The sequence below is a fragment of the Rhinichthys klamathensis genome, unplaced genomic scaffold (genome assembly GCF_029890125.1).
Source record: "Rhinichthys klamathensis goyatoka isolate OS25496 unplaced genomic scaffold, OSU_Roscu_1.1 h1tg000040l_1, whole genome shotgun sequence".
Taxonomy (NCBI): Eukaryota; Metazoa; Chordata; class Actinopteri; order Cypriniformes; family Leuciscidae; genus Rhinichthys; species Rhinichthys klamathensis.
The window spans coordinates 8,110,499-8,131,058 of NW_026606587.1; the positions used below are offsets into that span (position 1 = coordinate 8,110,499).

At 37.7% G+C, this 20,560-nt stretch overlaps 1 protein-coding gene across 1 annotated transcript in view; it reads right to left on the reverse strand.

Annotated features, from left to right (window-relative positions):
• qars1 (glutaminyl-tRNA synthetase 1) overlaps positions 1 to 16,437 on the reverse strand; it is an 81,003-nt gene extending 64,566 nt beyond the window's left edge. The window contains exons 1-3 of the mRNA XM_056246741.1: positions 16,301 to 16,437; positions 15,993 to 16,143; positions 6,138 to 6,247 (exon numbers count right to left, since the gene is read on the reverse strand). Coding sequence (XP_056102716.1) covers positions 6,138 to 6,247; positions 15,993 to 16,143; positions 16,301 to 16,411 — 372 coding nt within the window. The 5' untranslated portion in view covers positions 16,412 to 16,437. The remainder of the gene's footprint in view (positions 1 to 6,137; positions 6,248 to 15,992; positions 16,144 to 16,300) is intronic.
• Positions 16,438 to 20,560: the final 4,123 nt, after the last annotated feature.

The window sequence follows — 20,560 nt, forward strand, 5'->3', positions numbered from 1 at the left end:
GTTAAACAAATTCATAATCACAATACTGAAATTAAATTGAATAAATAGTGAAAACATTACAAGTGGCACAGTGGTTAACGCAACAACATGAGCCTTACTGCGCATCAAGCGATTCGAGATCGAATCTCAATGTAGCCAACAATCTGTTGGCCGAATTCATTTATGTTTTACCGTTCTTGATGCTTAAATAGGTAACTGTTTATTAGCGAGTTCATTAACCGTTTATTTATTTAATGTCAAGCATTTTGTTTAATTATCAATGCCACATTAACGTAAATTTGCTACATTCCATGTAGAGCTGCTGCACGACAAAGCTGATCGCGTCAGAAATAGGGCTGGGTATCGTAACAAAATGTTCGATACCAATACCGATACCGATACCTTGACTTCGATACCGGTTCCTAAACGATACTTTTTTCGATACCAATTTTATGTAACCAGTTTTAACAATATAACATTACCGAATTTTTTTTCTTTTTCAGTTTGTTTATTTTTTTACACTCATATTTTGAGTTTGTAAAAAAGCACCAATGCTTAAGTTTTCTATGTTTCCTAATCATTTAACAACATACTCTTTACTTCAATGAGCTCATTGTTTCTGCCTTAATGCATTGTTTAACTATGAAACTGAATGAAAATTAATTGAAATGCATTACACTGTCATCTCTGATAACAGATCACTCTAAATTGTAATTTAGACACATGCATTTTCTGTAAAGCTGCTTTGAAACGATATCTATTGTGAAAAATGCTATACAAATAAATGTGAATTAAATTAAATATAGGCTACTGGGGGGCGGGATATTTGCCTCGCGCTCAGCACGTGAAGCTTGCCGCAAAGCACTGGCAAAAGTAGCCTAATAATTATGGATGTGGAAACAATAGCAAGGAGATATTTTAATTATTTATTAATGAACAAGTGTTTACTAATGGCTTGTTCACACCGAAAGCGAATTTAATTATTTGTGCGAGTAGATTACATACAAAGTCAATGCAAAGACGTGAATAGACGCATCATTCGCGGGCGTCGCGAATTATGCGTTTGCCGCGAACGTCTTCTGCGCAAGTTGAAAAATTTGAACTCGAGCGGAAGATTTAAGCGTCTGACTAGACGCGATATACGCGTATTTGATGCTCTATTCGCGTTCGGTGTGAACACACCATTACTCTCAAGTGTATTCTGTGCGCTTCTAACACACACACACACACTACAGCCTCACGTGCGACGAGCCGCGTCTCTGGGCAGCCGCGTAAACTAGTGTTTTTCCGCCACAGCCAATCATACTGAATGCTTATTGTTTCACTGACGTTGACGAGATTAACCACTTAGGTACCGAAATTTGGTACCGAAAAACAAGACATGTTTCGATACTCGGTAGTATCGAGGCAATTCGGTCGGTACCTAAAAAGTACCGAACTCGGTACCCAGCCCTAGTCAGAAAATGAAAATAATGATGCTCGTCTTTAATCTGCTAAATTATTGTTTTGTGAATCATTCACGAAATTAAGTTGACTGACAGTGATACCTGGCCATAGCAACGGGAGAAATTTTTCAAAACAGATCCATACATTGAACAAATCAGAAAAGACTGATTTTGTTGACTTGACAGACTAACTAAATAGTATTACTTTCAATATAAAAACAAATGAAAATGTAAAAGAACACTAAAATTAATTAAGTTTGAAACCCATCGCAAATTTTTAAGGTTTAAATAAAGTGTTGGGAGAGTTTATTTGTTTAAAACAGGGTTGCATTGAGTTTAGAGTTTATTTCCTTTGCGATGCAAAATAAGAAACACAGAATCTTATTCTTGCAACATTTTAAATTTGTATTGCCAAAGAAATTCCAGCCAAATTAAACAAGTCAAGTCAAGTCATCTTCATTTATATAGCGCTTTTAACAATGAATTGTTTCAAAGCAGCTTTACAGAGATAAACATATAATTTAAGGTAACAGATTGTTTTGGCGTTATAGCGGTTCTTGAATAATGTTACTTCCAGCTAAAGTTAACTTTGATTGATTCACCTCCGTCGAAATGATCAGACTTTAAACGCGAACCTGTGATTAACGCTGACGGCGTTCACATGCTCATTCAGAATTCTATAGTTATGTGCTTTTTAAAATATGTGCGCAGGTTTGTAATTCATACAACCCAGCCTAAACAAACTATTAAACAATTAAAACAGTTCAAAACGAAAATAGTCCAAAGCCACATAAATTAAGAACATGCGTTTTCTTTGCCTCTCTCTCGCGCTTGATCTCTTTTTAGCAAGTTTATTTTGTCTCCCTCCCTCCAAAAAAACAACAACAAAAAAACTGTAACAAATTATTTAGCCTTTGTTGCTTCAAAGACAAAGCATGCCTTGTTGAATTCACTTTACAATAAAACGAGGTTGATCGAATTAAAGAGCTCTGTATCTGCTATGGCATGAACGCGTTTCGTGGACAGTTCATGTTTAGATAAGGCCAGATTGTTGACAATCATACACACTGCTCAAACATTCTAAAACTCTATAAAAACCAGTTGAAACAACTGGATTGAACACTTTAATTGAAATTTTGTGTGAAAAATCTTTAAATAGGCCTACAAATATACAATATTTATAATTTGGCCTACATTTGGACACACCGAGAGATTTATCCTTAAAAGAATTTAGCCTTTGCCAGCTCATCAGGCTGGCTATCCACATCTCCATATGAAAGAGAAACATTAACACCTATTGTGCACGCACGATAAAGCCACTGTCCCTCCAACCCCCCAAAGGCTCTCTGAGTCTGAGACTGACTTAAAACAAAAAGAAGTCGCAATTCACACTTAAACACTTAAGCATTACAGTTAAGCATTAGACTATTAAAGTGTTGATAATGAAGGAATTAAATAATGTAAGCTACATGTAGTGATATTTCTGTCATGAAACTTTATTACTAAATATTTCATTTCAATAATTCATTCAATTTCAATAAGTTGTTCTTTTTTATTCAAATAAACCTCGAACCACAGTGCTCCTTTGTGCTGCTGTTAAACTAAATAACATTTATAGAATAATTATGAACTTAAATGAAACAATATAGCAAAATTTCGACAAATAAATTATTTGATCTGCTTTTACATTTTATTTCAGGGCGATTTAGCCAACATTTAATTAGAGCGAGATTTTCCCCGTCTTGTTCTTTCCTCGTTGGGAAGCGCTCACATCATAGCTAAACATGTTTAAGTAGATCCTCTGTACCTCTCAGTTTCAGATGGATTACAAAATCAGATAACATTTATTAAATATTTAGACATTTAAAGGCTTTAGACATAGCCGATTTCTTATCGTGACTGAGCTGAGGCAAGTGGCTATCGGTTCATTTTTGTAACGCGCAGTTCCCGGAGACAGAGACGAGACGACAGCTAAAATGTTGTTGTTAGCCTAATATGAATAAAAGTTTACAGTTTTGAACGATGTAGGCAAAAAATACGGAGTAAGTTATTAAGTTATTTTAGCTGTTATGAGAAAAATAAATCCAAATGAACGCGCCGCCGCGTTTGTCGAACTCTAATTCAACATGCCAGAATAAAAACCGACTTTAGAACAATGTATAGCGCCACTCGGCGTGGTGTGCCAAAACACTTAATTATAAACTTCAATATTTCATTCAAAATGATCTCAAAACGCTTTGTGACATTTTGAAAAGCCGTGCATGTATTAAGGCCACTGGAACTAATGAACAACTGAAACGCTGGTTTTGATTTTATTGTTTGTCGTTTAAACATCCCTGTTGCATATCTCTATTTTATATAGGCTATTGTATATGGTCTATTGGTGAAGTAGCCTATAGCCTCTAGGGAATCCAAAAAATATATATAGCCTATTTTTTTTTTTTCAGAACTGCTTTTGAAATTACGATTGGTAGGCCTATTATTATCCAGATGTAAGTCATTCTGTTGGATACTATTTGTTCCAGTGTAAAATGGAAACGCTTGGCAATTTTATTTTATAAATATAAGCAAAAACTATATGGTGTAACAGAGTTTTAGAACTAGACAAATCTCTCTGCATTAATAATAGGATATAAAATGCATTATTAGGCTAATATAACATTTACAAAAGTCCCAAGTTGGTTCGGGATTTGAACCCGTGTCATCTAAATGATCGAACCGTAAGTTCTACCACTCGGCCATGAATTTACTTTTTGTGAAATGACCAAACGTTTGTTTCTCCAGTGTGTTCGTTCACATGAGCGAAAAAACGTTTTATCGTTAGCATATTGTAGACCTTTTACAGTTTTAAAATATGATATATTATCTGCATGACCAAAAATTACGGAGTAGGCTAGCCTTTTAAGTTCTTTTTAGCTGTTATGAGAAAAAATAAATTCAAGTGAAAGCGCCGCCGCGTTTGTCGAACTCTAGTTCAACATGCCAGAATAAAACCCAATTTTAGAACAATGCGTAGCGCCACTCGGTGTGCCAAAACACTTAATTATAAACATCAATATTTCGTTCAAAAACATCTCAAAACGCTTTGTGACATTTTGAAAAGCCGTGAATGTATTAAGGCCACTGGAACCAGGATCGTAACTGAAACGCGCTGCATTATCTCTCAATACAGGAGCAGAAGCGCCGGTTCAGATTGTATTGTTTGTTGTTTAAACGTGCGTGTTGCATATTTTTAAAAATATATAATATATTTGAAATGGTCTATTGGTGAAATAGGCTATAGCATGTGGAGGGGGGAAATCCGTCACCAGCAAATCGCACCTTGTTACACAACCATGTTTTTAAAAACTCTTTCTGTAGCCTATATGGAACCCCATGAAGTTTTTTTTTTAATATTTTTTTTAACAGAACTGCGTTTGAAATTACGATTGGAATTATTTTACAGATTGATATAAATTCAGTCAATCTGTTGGACAATATTGGTTCCTTTGTGTAAAATGGAAATTGTATTTTATAAATAGCCCGTGTTTATTCGGGATTTGAACCCGTGTCATCTAAATAGAAACCACTTAAGTTCTACCACTCGACCACGACTTTTCTCACTGAAAATTGCCCAGAACTTCGGTAGTTCAGCAGTCAGTGCGCGCACACGAGAGAAGCGCTCTTCAATCCTCTCATTCCTCAATAGTTTAGCGTTATTGCACCTAATTTATTTCCACTGACTGCGAGAGAGACCTATTTTAACTTTTGATTCATAAAATGTTCTGCTCTAAAAAGTTTCTGTTTAAATGTACTTTTACTTAATTAAGTTTTGCTTTCGTTAAATTTAACCGAATCTGTTGTAGGCTAAATTATTTTTATTTTTATTATTTTTTGTTCTAAAAGTTTGTTCTATTCTGTTTCGTTTGTTTATTTTTATTTTATTTTTTACATAGGCCTATTCAATCAGTCTCATTCTTGTTTTTTTTTACAAGACCTTGTGCTGTGTTTTTTAATAAACAGATACAAACAGAGATAGGCCTATAGCCTAATAGTTTGTACAAATAAACGTCTATATGTATAGGTTAGCCTACTACTATGTATTCTATAAATTGTATGATCGTTTGTTTAAATAACATTAACAAAATGGTCTGTCTTTAATTAATAATAAAAATTATTACTTTAACATGCAGTTTCAACTTCACCAAATCTTTGTTTGTTTCCATATTGAACAGAAAATGCAATATAGCTCTTGTTTTAATTTTTCATGTTTGTTGCTTATTTGGAAATTGCCATAGTTGTAGTATTTCATACTGTTAATTGACATTAGCCCCGCACTTACGTTTCAAAATGCAGCAATTGCGGCTGTTTTGCTAAATGCCCCTTTGCGCCACCTGGCGGTCATTCCGCGAACGACTTTGAAATTCGACTAGTTTATTTTTGCCGCGGTGGATTTGCCGCGGCACTAGTCGCGGCGGTAATAGGCATTCTGGTTGGCTACCCACTGTATTTAAATTTTTTTGGGGTCAATACACAGTTCCCATAATTCCATTTGCAATGAAATTTATAATATTACTACTACTAATAATAATATTCTAAAAATAATATTAATAATAAATGAGTAGGTGCGTCCAAACATTTGATTGCTATATTTGTTCTCCTCCTATAATATCTAGTCTATACTCACACCACAGAAAACTTTTTTGTGAACATTCGTGAATGAAGCGTCCTTACTGCATCCTCTATCTGCTCAGGTGTGACCACCACTCCCACCCCACAGGCAGTCTCAAACTCACGCGGATCCACATGTTCCTGAGGGTGACTTTTCACAAAGTCCAATGCCGCTGAGAAAAAATAACAGCAAAAAAAAGAGAGACAGTATTAACATTAAGTGACATGGCATTTGGCGCACAAAAGCTAATGGCACATCTCGATATGCTTAGTGATACATTCGGTGGCACATTCGGTCTTCATTGGCGTGTGATAGTGGATAGTGGCAGCATGTGCCACTGACATTGTCGCCAAACACTGGCACTGACTGACATGACACCTGACTAACACCGAGTCGCGGAACATGTCGCAGTATGTTGTGACACCTCCAGCTGTGACTGACAGATGAATTAAGCAGCTATATACTGACGTAATTGTGACACAAAATCCTAAATAAATAGCCTAATTTAGTGATATTTTAAATGTCAATTAAAAGCATTAAAGTTGGTAATATTTTTGTCAGTTTGTGGCACATCACATGTATTTGAGTGGCATGTGCCACTGAATGTTTTGAAATACCAGTGCTACTGTATGTTGTTTATCACGCAAAGTCACAAACTGCCCATTCTAGGAAAGAAATGAAATCCATCATGGGTCACTGTGAATAACACATTAACAGTGGCATTCGTTACTGTAAACCTTTATTTTTGTATGATGCTGCACGGATGCATGTCGGTAGGTGTCAGTATAAGTACTAGCCAGCGCAAGATTCTCATCTGTGGCTTTAATATTTGAATATTATTTAATATTCATTTTATAGAATTATGTATAATAAATAAAATCCATTTTTGTTGTCACATTAACTCGATGTAGCAATGTAATAAATCATTTGTTTGACAGCATAAAGCAAATTGTTCCACAAGTGCCAAATTACGCAATCCATGGGCTCATCACAAGTTTTAGTGACACATGCCACTATCCACTAAAACTGACATGCCTCTTTCCATTATTGACACCTGCAGCTGTCTGCCAGAGTATAATGTAGATTATGTAACATATGCACTTAAAGGCAGAGTAGGTAAAAATCCCCCAAAATACTTTTTTCCAAATTTGTTTAAACTGTCTTTATATATCAATGCATAATTAAAATGGAAGTAATCTGGAAAAGAAATTATAAAAATCTAGTGTCTGTAGTCCTCTCAGGACTGCAATAAACACAGCTCATTATTCCATTCGGGACGAAAGAAAATATTGGCTGGGGCGACTGTCACTCTCCCTTGCTACCATGGATACCGCCTGTGCTGATACAGGAGCAGCCCAAATGCGCGCACCCGTTTGAAGAGGCACGGAAGCTAGTAATAACAATTATGGCAGAGAAAGAACAGTCAAAATTCTCAGTACCTGCATGTACAGTCAAACAAGCTAAAAAAAAGGAAGACAGTATTTGAAAAGGCTATGAACAAAAAGTCTTTGGATAAATCAAGAAATCATACGAGAGTCAATATCGGCGTGGCTTTCCAGCGGTGGCGACAACTGAGGGATCTCAAGGGGCTGAAAAGTGACTCCATGATGGCATTATTTCTGCTGGACAGGTAATCTCGCTGTTTTCATTTTGATGGCATTTATTTTTTCATGAAGCATGTATCACTAGCACACGTAGCTACCTAATATAGCTACCTAACGTTACGTAGCATAACTAACGTTACACTGGCTTAGCTATGACAGTGTAACTTTGGTTTCGACTGTTATAACGTTACTGTTAGTGAGCCAGGGTTGAGACGATAAATAATCATCAATAGGCCTATCTGCAGTTGAAAGCTGTTTTGTTTAATTTCGCCAAATCTAACTTTAGGTTAAAAAGTTTAGGGGATCTATTTTTATACCTAGCTTTACCCTCTGCCAAAACTTTGTTCCTATGTTCACCGTGAACTCTACCTGCTCCGTTTTTTCACGTTTGGTTTGTTGTTATATGTTATATAGGGCTGGGCGGTATGACGGTATATATCGTTACCGCGGTAGAAAATGTCAACCGTAACAGATTTTTTTTATTCCGTGTATACCGCAACATGCAAATAAGTGGGCGTGGTTAACTCGCGTGCAGCGTGCGTGAGACTGAAACACAGTGAATTGTCAAAGAAACATGGAGAAAGCAGATCAAGAGCATCCACAAAGGAATTACGCTTTCTAAAGGGTTGTTGTTGTTAACGTGATATTTTCGGGGGGGAAAGGCGCAGCAGTTAACTAGAGCAGTGCAGCACCCTACAGTTTAGAGTCCACGCTCGCAACGGGGAAAACATTAATTGACAATGACAGTTCATATATCAATATCGTAACGAATAGAAATAACCTTAAATAATGTTATCTGCATCTTTCCGTCTCTTATGTATAGTTTTAAACACGAAAATCGCAGCATGACACGCAAACAGTTTGCCGTGGTAATGAACAACCTGCTTGTTAAAGCGAATGTATTATCCTGTATCTGAGGCAAAATTAATAAATATGCAGCGCGAGTTATATATTTCTAACTCCAAACAATTGGCCACTGAACCAGCTGATAAAAGCTTCCTTTGATTCGATACTGATTACAACTTGACACTCAAATTAACCGATCGCATTTTACTGATGCAAAAGACGCGCGCATGCACACGCACTGAGAGGGAGCGCGGTGTGTCAGTGTTCACCGGGCTATGGAAAAAAAAAAACGACACAGTTACAAGGTGTGTATAATTTAAACTAGGCTACTTAGTCACCATTAACAGTAGCTGCTGTTCGGTTTTCATACTGCTGCTCTCCTTCTAGTCACTTCTGAACTTCTCTTGATTAAAGCTGCAGGTGACGGGTTGCCAGATATCACAAAAAGAGCAAAACAAGCTCCTTAACCCTCTGGGGACCAAGAACGCGCCCGCGAGTTTTGCTGGTTTTTTTTTCGCATAGCAGCAACATAGACTTAAAATACTCCGTCATTTATGGTCATATAAATAAAATCAATACATGATTATAAACTATAGAGGGTCTTCTTTTTTTGTGTACACTCACAATAACATCAAAACCTTTTTTTTTTTTTTAAATAAATAAAATAAACAGGGTGCGCTTTCAGCTCACTCTGTCTCCGCAAAAATCTTTCTGAAACATGTCTGGAAAATGAACGGAAACTCCGCTAATACTTATCACACAAACATGAAACATACGTCTAAAGAACGCTTTAAATTTCTACTTTTAAATAAAACAATTCACATTTAAAACAAATATTCTCCTGCAATGTAATCTGTCTGAAACTAAAGAGAAGTACAGTTTCTCCTGTCTCAGCTCATTATCGTTAATTTGTTCACACCCACTCGCAGAGCGCGCTATTCATAAGATAATGTGTTGAGGCCATTTGCAAAATAGATAAACGCCCCCAGGCAAATGCTGTAAACACACAATATTTTTTAGTCAGATTAAGATTCGTCTTGCGCGGCTATGAGAAATAATCCTGGGACATTTACCACAGAAGGGCTGGTTTATTTTCACTTCGAGGAGGAGCGACAGATTCAGCTGAGAACTGTAAGTGTTTTATGCTTGTGCTTTGTTCTAATCGCGAGATAGAATAACGTTAGTGTCTGTAAACGGAAAAATAGCATACTGTTTAAATGTGAATCATGTTTCTCTGTGTGTGTGTGTGTGTGTGTGTGTATGAATGAATGAACGCACAGATACGCACTGTTACAGACGAAATAAAAGAACATTTCTTTATAGTTTTGGATACAGTTTTTCACATCAAATAAGCATCAAATAAGCTTCAAAATAAAGACATCAAATAAGCTTATGTTTTGTCAATAAACTAATCAACTAAGATGTTTGTTCCAATGCAAGCTATATCAAAATAATGAATCCTCAACTTTGAAATATGTATGATCAAACTAAGACATTTATGGAAAAAGACTATTTTCTTTTCAAGATGTTTCCAACTCTAACTTTGAACTGAAATAAAACCATGTCTATGGTGAAGGGTGTGTGATAGAAGTGTCCAGACGTATGCACCCTGTATTTTAAAGAAGAACATTTAATTATTTGTGATACATTATTCATTCACAAAGAATTCAGGGACATTAGTAATTTCCCTAAAGGTTGGAGTTTTCCTCATTTTTTAAATTAAGGCATTAAGATTTTTTATTCCTCTTTTTAGTCAACTTTAACATGGGTGTTTTCACTTATTCTAAGCAGTGTGTGTGTGTATACACTCCTAAACAAAATCTTAAGACCGGGGGAAACATTGCAAGTATTCGCATTTCGCGCTGGTGGATCATAACCGGGTTGTAAGTACTGCTTCAAAATGCCAAAAGAAGAAACAGGAGCAAGAGACAAAAAATAGAGAGTTGGCAATTTATTGAAAACTGCATTTAAACTTAAACGGGCTGTTCATCAGCTGATCAAAAGTTTAAGACCATAGCCCAAAAATAAACCTACAACAGAACTAAAAGTGTCAAAAAAGGACTCAGTAGTGAGTAGCCCCACCGTTCTTGTTGATCACTTCAAAAACTCGTTTCGGCATCCTTGATGCGACTGTTCCCAGGAGGCTACTGGGAACGTTGCTCCATGTGGTGAAGATGGCTTCACGAAGGGCATCCACGGTCTGGAACTGACGTCCATTTTTGTAAACTTTCCTTGCCATCCATTCCCAAATGTTCTCAATGGGATTTAGATCAGGAGAACACGCAGGATGGTCCAAAAGAGCAACGTTATTCTCCTGGAAGAAGTCCTCCGTCAGGCGGGCGTTGTGAATTGCAGCGTTGTCCTGTTGAAAGACCCAGTCATTACCGCACAGACGGGGGCCCTCTGTCAAGAGGGATAGCCAGCCGCCGTTTGACGCCCCTGGACAACCTGAAGCTCCATTTTCCCATTGAAGGAAAAAGCACCCCAAATCATGATGGAGCCTCCTCCACTGTGCCGCGTAGAAAACATCTCTGGTGGGATCTCCTTGTCATGCCAGTAATGTTGGAAGCCATCAGGACTGTCCAGGTTAAATTTTTTCTCGTCAGAGAATAAAACTTTCTTCCACCTTTCAATGTCCCATGTTTGGTGCTCCCTTGCAAATTCCAAACGGGCAAGTTTGTGGCGTGGGAGGAGACGTGGCCTTTGAAGACGTTTTTTGTTCTTGAAGCCCTTCTCTCGCAGATGACGTCTTATGGTTATTGGGCTACAGTCAGCATCAGTAAGTGCCTTAATTTGGGTCGAGGATCGACCTCTGTCTTCACGGACAACCCGTCGGATCCTGCGGCTCAGTGCAGGTGAAATTTTTTTGGGTCAACCACTTGACTTTTTTTTCCCATAATTCTCAGGATCTTTTAAGAAATGTAAAATGACTGTCTTACTGCATCCAACCTTGGCAGCGATGACGCGTTGCGAGAGGCCTTGCTTGTGCAGCTCAACAATCCTGCCACGTTCAAAGAGAGAAAGCCTTTTTGCCTTTGCCATCAGGAGATCATGACAGTGTGACTGCCTGAAGATCAATGACACGAAAGCCATATTTTAGTGCAGATTTTACCTTTTTATGCCTATGGTCTTAAACTTTTGATCAGCTGATGACCAGCCTGTTTAAGTTTAAATGCAGTTTTCAATAAATTGCCTACTCTCTATTTTTTGTCTCTTGCTCCTGTTTCTTCTTTTGGCATTTTGAAGCAGTACTTACAACCCGGTTATGATCCACCAGTGCGAAATGCGAATACTTGCAATGTTTCCCCCGGTCTTAAGATTTTGTTCAAGAGTGTATATATATAATTAAAAAGCAATTTTAACCAGAAACCAGTCCTTTGTTGTGTATCTTTGGATTATGTTGTGTTGTAAATAAATCCAAACAATCTAAAAGCCATTCTTTTTCAAATCTCCTCATTCTTTGTGCAAGGCTCCTCGTAATGGGGCCTGATAGCACCTAATAGGGCCATTATGGGAGGGTCTTTGTCTTTCTCAGGTGTGAAATGCCGTACATATTAATGAGAGAGCATGCCTCCTCGCATAAAGCTTTCTCACACTAAACACGTCATACACATTCTAAAAGACTTTATTGACTTATCTGAATGAGTAGTCAGGATGATTCTCACATAGTTTTGGAGCAAATATTCTAGGCTATGTGATACAATTTTCAAAAGTCTTGTGAAGAAATAATCAATATGTGTTTTGTGGCCTTATTTCAGAAACTTTTATTTTTAAGTTTTTCAATAACCATGCATAAATAATATTCTCTCAAAAATACAAACATGTACATACATGTTGCTCACAGATTATGGTAGCCCCGTTTGTGCTATATAGAGTGAATTTACACCGTTACCATTAACATGTTTATAAATAACTGAAAAAAGCACAAATGTCAGTGCATATCAAAACATCCCAAGGGCCTCAAAAAACCCTTGGTCCCCAGAGGGTTAAAAACGCAGTGTATAAGCAGACAGGGCAGAAATGTACCGGGGAACACATTTAAACATAACTAGTATTACTATACTAGAAAATTAAAAGGAAGTAACTAATTTATTATGAATAGAATAGTTCAATATAAAATATTCAGATATTATAAACTGATTGATGAAGTAAAGCATAACATGAGATTGAAAAATTATTCAGCAACACTTTATTTAAAGTTTAATTGCACCTATGAGTTGTATTTAATATCAATCAGTTGGGGGAAGTTCATCTAAAAGTTGATTAAGTGTGTTTTGTTTATATTTAGCTATCAAAATAGTTTACCAAAGAAATAATTTACCAAATAAGAGAAAAAGAAAACAATGTGAAGTACTTTTCATTTCTAAAGTATTTGGGTTTATTTATTATACACAGCCCTTTTTGTCGATTTTTCGAGAATAGCTACATATATAAATAACTATATCGTGAAATATATCGTTACCGTGAAATAAAATTAGTCATACCGTGAAATAGAATTTTGGTCATACCGCCCACCCCTAATGTTATATATATGTTTGAGTGTATGTTACTCAGTTAATCTGTAAACAATACATCAGAGCCAACAGTGCTTTCATCGTGGAAGCTCTTACATGCAAAACACCTGTATATGTTATGAATCTTACAAATTCACCTTCATCACAGTGTAACTGATAGTAACGGCAAATGTGTATCAATGAAGCTATTTATAGCTTTGCCTTATATTGAGTTTGATTCGGTTACGAGCTAGTAAAATATTTTAAACTTTACCAGTATCGATATGCGAGCTTGATAGTGTGTACTAACAGCCATGTTAATTGTTTATATTCATACTGATAAAGTAAGTTATTTTATTACTTGTGATTCTGACATGATGTCACTACATGCACTGCGCTCCTCTCTGCTCGGCGCTGGTAAACGCGTCCGACTCTTCCAGCTGAGCGAACGGCCAGGATCGCGCGTTCATGTGTTTTGGGGGCGTGGCTTTGGAAGGAGCCGAGAAGGGAGGGGGTGGGAGTTAATGGAATAATGAGCTGTGTTTATTGCAGTCCTGAGAGGACTACAGACACTCGATTTTTATAAGTTCTTTTCCAGATTACTTACATTTTAATTATGCATTGATATATAAAGACAGTTTAAACAAATTTGGAAAAAAGTATTTTTGGGGATTTTTACCTACCCTGCCTTTAACTGCAGAATGATATCCAATTAATACGTTGCTGCCAAACATATGATTCCTTGAGTTAATTTGTACAACAAAATTGATTTTATTTATTACATAATCCATTAAATTATTTTTAAAAAAATTAAAGCTACACTGAGGAAGGTCCTGCGTGACCAAAACATTTGTTGAGTTTATAAAATGCACTGAGCACTTTTTTTGCACTTGTATAAATAAAGAAGATTGCTAGTATCTCAGCATGTAATCCTTTTCGGATACGTAGCCTAGCAAATGATTTTCAAGATTTTTTTTTTACTCGTTTTGGAAGGACTTGAAATATTAAAGCCACAGATGAGAATCTTGCACTGGCCAGTGTTACACTTATACTGACACCTACCGGCAATAGGGGGGCACCAAATGATTAAGAGAATGACTAGCCAAAAACGTTTTGTATATATATTATTTTGCTGAGAGATGCAGATATAAAATGAACAGGTAATGATACAATATATACAGAGAGAATAAAAAATATGTGCATATAAAGAATTGCGATTAGGTCAGGTGAGGTCACAGTGTAGCCCATTTCTTCGAAATGATGAAAAGACAGAGACATATCGGCATCACCAGCAGAAGGCACTAGAAGCGAAACTAATGCCTCAGCCGATACTCAAGCTGCAGCTAATGTTGTGAGCAAAGGTGGTAAATGGCTTAGTTAGAGATGCTCAATACATGCATAACTTTTGTTTCAATCGGACTGAATTCATTCCGATTGATGAATCAATGTGTGAATTAAAATGTGGTCACCCTAGGGCACTACACTGTAAATCCAGGCCTGAGTGGAACATGCCACTCAAATACAGACGTGACACAAATAACATGTTTGAAAAAAATACTACCGACTTTAATGCGTTTAATTGCGTTAAAATACAATATCACTAAATTAGGCTATTTTTTTAAGGATTTTGTGTCACAATTACGTCAGTATAGCTTCTTAAAGGGTTAGTTCACCCAAAAATGAAAATTATGTCATTAATGACTCACCCTCATGAATGTTCCAAGCCCGTAAGACCTCCATTCATCTTCGGAACACAGTTTAAGATATTTTAGATTTAGTCCGAGAGCTTTCTGTCCCTCCATTGAAAATGTATGTACTGTCCTTGTCCAGAAAGGAAATAAAGACATCATCAAAGTAGTCCATGTAACATCAGTGGGTTAGTTAGAATGTTTTGAAGCATCGAAAATACATTTTGGTCCAAAAATAACAAAAACTACGACTTTATTCAGCATTGTATTCTCTTCCGGTTCTGTTGTCAATCCACGTTCACGAGTCCGCAGAGACGTCCGTGTATTCGGTTCAAATAAATATGGCTGGGCAAAGAAATGCAAGTCTTCCTCTGTGTCGAAATCCTTAGACATGTTTGCGAAGATTGTTTTGTTTACAGCGTGCGTCTCCCTCAGACTGTAAACGAAGCTCGGGCGCACCAGATAACACGTCAGCAGCGTCTTACGTCAGCAGCGTCACTGAACGCGGATTGACAACAGAACCGGAAGAAAATACAATGCTGAATAAAGTCGTAGTTTTTGTTATTTTTGGACCAAAATGTATTTTCGATGCTTCAAAACATTCTAACTAACCCACTGATGTCACATGGACTACTTTGATGATGTCTTTATTTCCTTTCTGGACAAGGACAGTATACCGTACATACATTTTCAATGGAGGGACAGAAAGCTCTCGGACTAAATCTAAAATATAAACTGTGTTCCGAAGATGAACGGAGGTCTTACGGGCTTGGAACGTCATGAGGGTGAGTCATTAATGACATAATTTTCATTTTAGGGTGAACTAACCCTTTAATTCATCTGTCAGTCACAACTGGAGGCGACATATTGCACGACTCGGTGTCAGTCAGGTGTCATGTCAGTCAGTGTCAGTGTTTGGCGACTATGTCAGTGGCCATATGCCACTATCACACGCCAATGAAGACCGGATGTGCCACTAAACATGTCGACATGTGCCATTGGCTTCTGTGTGTCAAGTCTAGTGTTCACTGCTATAGTTTTCTCTTTAAATTGCCTATTTGTACTAATTTTGTACACAAAACATTGGTACTCATATCAGCATCAGTCCTATTATATTCATAATTTCTTATTTATATAAAAAAAAGTTTAAAATGACAAAATGTACAAATTCTTGATTCCTAATCAATTATATTGATATACATCAATTACTTTAAGAAAACAAAACATTGTAGACACTGAGAAACAAAAAAGAACAGAGTGACAGAATAATAAAGACAATCAGATACCTGACAACTGCAGTTCCGTGGTTATTTTTCGTGTAATAATGTATTCTGTGAGGAAAGAAAGTCGATGTGTGTCTTTAAGTCGTGTCACCATACTGTACAGCAGAGTGCCTGTAGTCTTATCAATGCCAGCGGACGCAAGAAGCCCTTGAGCCTGAGAAACACAACAGTAACATCAGCAATATTACAAAACTTTTTCAAACATCCCTCGTAATGTAAGGTAAGGAAATTGCCATAAGTTATTACGAGGCTAATGACTTTTACAGCGCACAACAGCAATTATTCATTATGCGTATTAATTCGTTATGTACCACTTCGATGGCCTTCTTGAGTGTTGATGAGAGCAATTCATTTTTCAAGGTTTCCTTAGCTTTCTGCTCACTAAGGCCAATTGACATGAAAATAGACACAGTGTCCGCCATTTCCCTTCCTGCACACACGCCGTTTTACTGTCTATGGTTTACACTTCCTCCAGTCCTGCAGAAGGCGTGGATTCAGATTTGTCCAATCAGATTTACTTTCACCCATCCTTCCACCAATCGTCGGTGCGCCTCTAGTCTGTTCACACTTATTGCATCAGTCGAGCCAAAAGCCACTAAGGCAAGCCTGCAAACCAAACTTTAGCCAGTTGTCGGAAGCGCGGTAGGGGTGACGTTGAACTTGAGCGACCGTGGCGGCATAGACATAATAAATTCATATATATTTATAATACATGTATTTATTATGTCTATGGACCTTGCTGTAGGTCGCCTGCGGTTATCTTTTTTTCTGGTGATTGTATTTAGGATTCAGAATTCATAAGTTGTGGTCATTTGTGATCAGAGCTTATTTTTTGCGATAGTTCAAAAGCATATGGGAAAAATTATTTGTTTTTTTTTGGTCGAGGGATTGTGATGCTTTTTTTAACGTAAGCTGTAACTGGATGTCTTTTTAATTATTTTTTTACTTTATTTTTTCTCGCAAAACATACAGAGATGACATGTTTACATAAAACTTTGTATAGGCCTTGCCCTACAGTATACAAAATACTGTATCAGGCTCAAGCCCCTGCCCCTTTTGTCTCAAAATGTATTGTGCCCTTTTCTTATAATTGTAAATAATAATAATAATTATTATAAATATTATAATAAATAACAATATTAGATAACAATATTCGATAATAAGATAACAATATTCGCTTTTCGTAATTCATAGACCACTATGTTTCTTAAACTTTTATAAGTTAAGATATCAATATTAAGCTTTGAGCTTAAAGATTTCTTTAGGGCCATATCTCTCATCTTCATTAACTCCTTTATGTCATTATTTAGCCATGGAATGGTATTATTATTTAGTTTATATTTCTTTTGCTTTCTAAATTTTTCTAATAACCCTGTGACAGCTGCTGTTATAGAATTGCAACATTCATCCACATCCTCCATGGCCATAATTTGTTCCCAATTACAGTTCTTTAGTTCCCTTTCAAACTGTACAGTTTTTGATTTAAGGATAACTAATCTTATATTATTATTATTATCAGGTTTACCAAAATATTGCAGTCTCTTTTTAGTGAGTTTTCTAATTATCAGGGTCATATTATGGTCTAAAAGTCCAGTTATCAGATTGTAGGTCCTAGTAATACGCTCTGGTCTATTAGTAAAAGCCATGTCAATGAACGTTTTCGTTTGCCGAGTAATCCTCGTGGGCCCTTTAATCATAGTCAAATTTAGTCATTATAGTTTTTAATTTTAATCTACAAACCTTATCAGACCAATTGATATTAAAATCACCATACCATATTGTCTCTCTGTGAACCTCAAGCTGTTTCGCTACCTTTTCCAGCTCACCATAAAAAGACACATTGTGAAAAGGTGGGTTATAGAGAACAGCAATATTAAAGTTCATTGATGTTGATAAAGTTACATTAAGAGCAAGGCATTCGAGGGGGGTGTTAAGTTCTACTACGTGACATTTTAAAATATCTCTGATGTAGATTAAAGGTGACCTATAATTCAAAATTTAATTTACCTTGGTATAGTCAAATAACAAGAGTTCAGTGCATGGACATGACATAGAGTGAATCTCAAACTGGACTGTTTTCGCGTTCTCATTTAATTCACGTTTATGAAAAACACCCCTGAAAAACGGTCGGTTTTCCACACAATACCGACTGTGACGCAATAGTCGGGATCATTAATATGTACGCCTCCAAATATTTGCATAATGCCAGCCCTCAATGCCAGGCGGAACTGCGCAGCCGAAGCATGGCAGTTGCTCAGTGTGGATGTACACATGAACACAAAAGTATTTTTTAGTTCCTTCATCTGAGCCTCTGAAGAAACAATGGGTTAATTTTATTTTCTCTGGAAATTTCCAAACGTTTCACCGAGTTTCCTCAACTTGGGCCAATACAGAGCTGGCCTCGGATCGAGCTACCAAGCAACACTTTCTGATGTGTAATTGTTCAAGTTCAGACAGGTAATCTTTCTCTCAAAATCGTTCAATACTGTTTATGCATCAGTAAGTCAAGCCAGTGACTAAAATATCAGCTTCACATCGTTTCTTTTAGTAGGATGAAAATAATCGTATTTAAATTGTGAACAAATTATATATGTCACACAGGTCGAGGGGAGGAATGCTCGGATGACCAACCACCCCCCCTCTCTTACTGAGTCACCACCGTGGGGAGCCGACACCACAGGCACACAACAGAGGACTACGGAGACACAGGTAAGTTTCAAAGGAGGAACGATCTTTATTGAACGATAAAACAAGGGGCATCAATTGGATAGCCTTCACTGTCCTCTAGATATCCTTCTGTCACGGGCGGGCGTGTCGCAACTGTCACGGTGTCCCCTGGGCGGCAATTTAGGGACTCCGTTCACCAGCGGTGCTGCAGACTTCCAGACTCAGATAGTGAGAATAACAGGTAAGGGTTATTCACAGTACACAGCTCTCCCTTCGGTTCACAGGGGGGCGAGCCAGCGAATCACTAGACGGCTTCACCAGCGATGCTGCATGCTTCTGGACTCAAACAGTAAGTAGAACAGGTAAGGATATTCACAGTACCGAGAACTCTCATCGGCACACCGTAATGGAACAATGGTTTGAAAGCTTACTTTTTCCCAGCAGTGCTGCAGACTTCCGAACTCGGGCAGTAAGTTATAGCAGGTAAGGATTCTTCGCAGTGCGCGGTACTCTTCGGTCCACAGGAGGAAGACAGTGAGTTAAAGGTTTACTTCGCCCATGATGCTGCGTCCTTCTGGACTCAAACGGTAAGTAGAACAGGTGAGGATCTTCACAGTACAAAATACTCTCTTCAATGTACAGCAGGAAGACAATGGATTAAACAGGGTACTTTACCAGTGATGCTGTATACCTCTGGACTCGGACAGTAAGTAGAACAGGTAAGGATCTTCACAGTACACAGTACTCTCTTCAGCTCGCAGTAAGGAGACAGTGAATTAAAAGGTTGCTTCCCAAATGATGCAGTGTGCTTCTGGACTCAACAGTAAGTAGAACGGGTAAGAATCTTCACAGTACAATGTACTCTCTTCAGTGCACAGTAAGGAGACAATGGATTAAAAAGGGCACGTTACCAGTGATGCTGCATGCGTCTGGACTCAACAGTAAGTGGAACAGGTAAGGATCTGCACAGTACTCTCTTCAATTCACAGCAAGGAGACAGTGGGTTAAAAGATCGTTTCTCCAGTGATGCGGTAGGCTTCTGGGCTCAACCAGTAAATAGGACGGGTAAGAATCTTCACAGTACAATGTACTCTCTTCAGTGCACAGCAAGGAGACAATGGATTAAAAAGGGTACGTTACCAGTGATGCTGCATGCCTCTGAACTCAACAGTAAGTGGAACAGGTAAGGATCTGCACAGTACTCTCTTCAATTCACAGTAAGGAGACAGTGGGTTAAAAGATCGTTTCTCCAGTGATGCGGTAGGCTTCTGGGCTCAAAACAGTAAATAACAATTAAGGACCTTCACAGTACAGAGTACCCTCTTCAGTGCAGCTGTATCACACTGGACTTCCAATGGGGAGCAGATATAGTAACTTTCCACAAACGTGTAAATGGGGCTAGGGCCACTTCTCAGCAAAGGCACAGCACACTTGTGTTCACTTCAATTCCACAGCCACAAATCAATGTGTATCAATAAGGCAAAAGCACTGCAATTCACTCACGCGTTAAGGCTGGTCAGAGGCCCCACTCAGTTTGTTTTTGCGCTCGCTCCACGAGGGATTTCTCTCTCAATTCCTCCTCAACACACTCTGAAACACATAGCTCTTCCGACAATCAGATCCACATTTACTGCATCCTCTTCCAGCAATTTAAACACTCATAAGATGAAATCAGTTCACTTGTCTCTTCTCTCTCCTTCCACAGCACCAATCCAGACGATAGCTCAGTCCAGCAGACTTCCCACAAACGATCACTCTGATCCAGCAAACTCAAATGGGCGGTCTCCACACCACAACGGTTTTCCTGAGGAAGCTTGTATCCAACACTGCTCCAAGTCAACCCTTTAGGCTCTTCAACACTTCCAACTCACTGAGCACTTCAAACCCACTGAACACCGCAAACC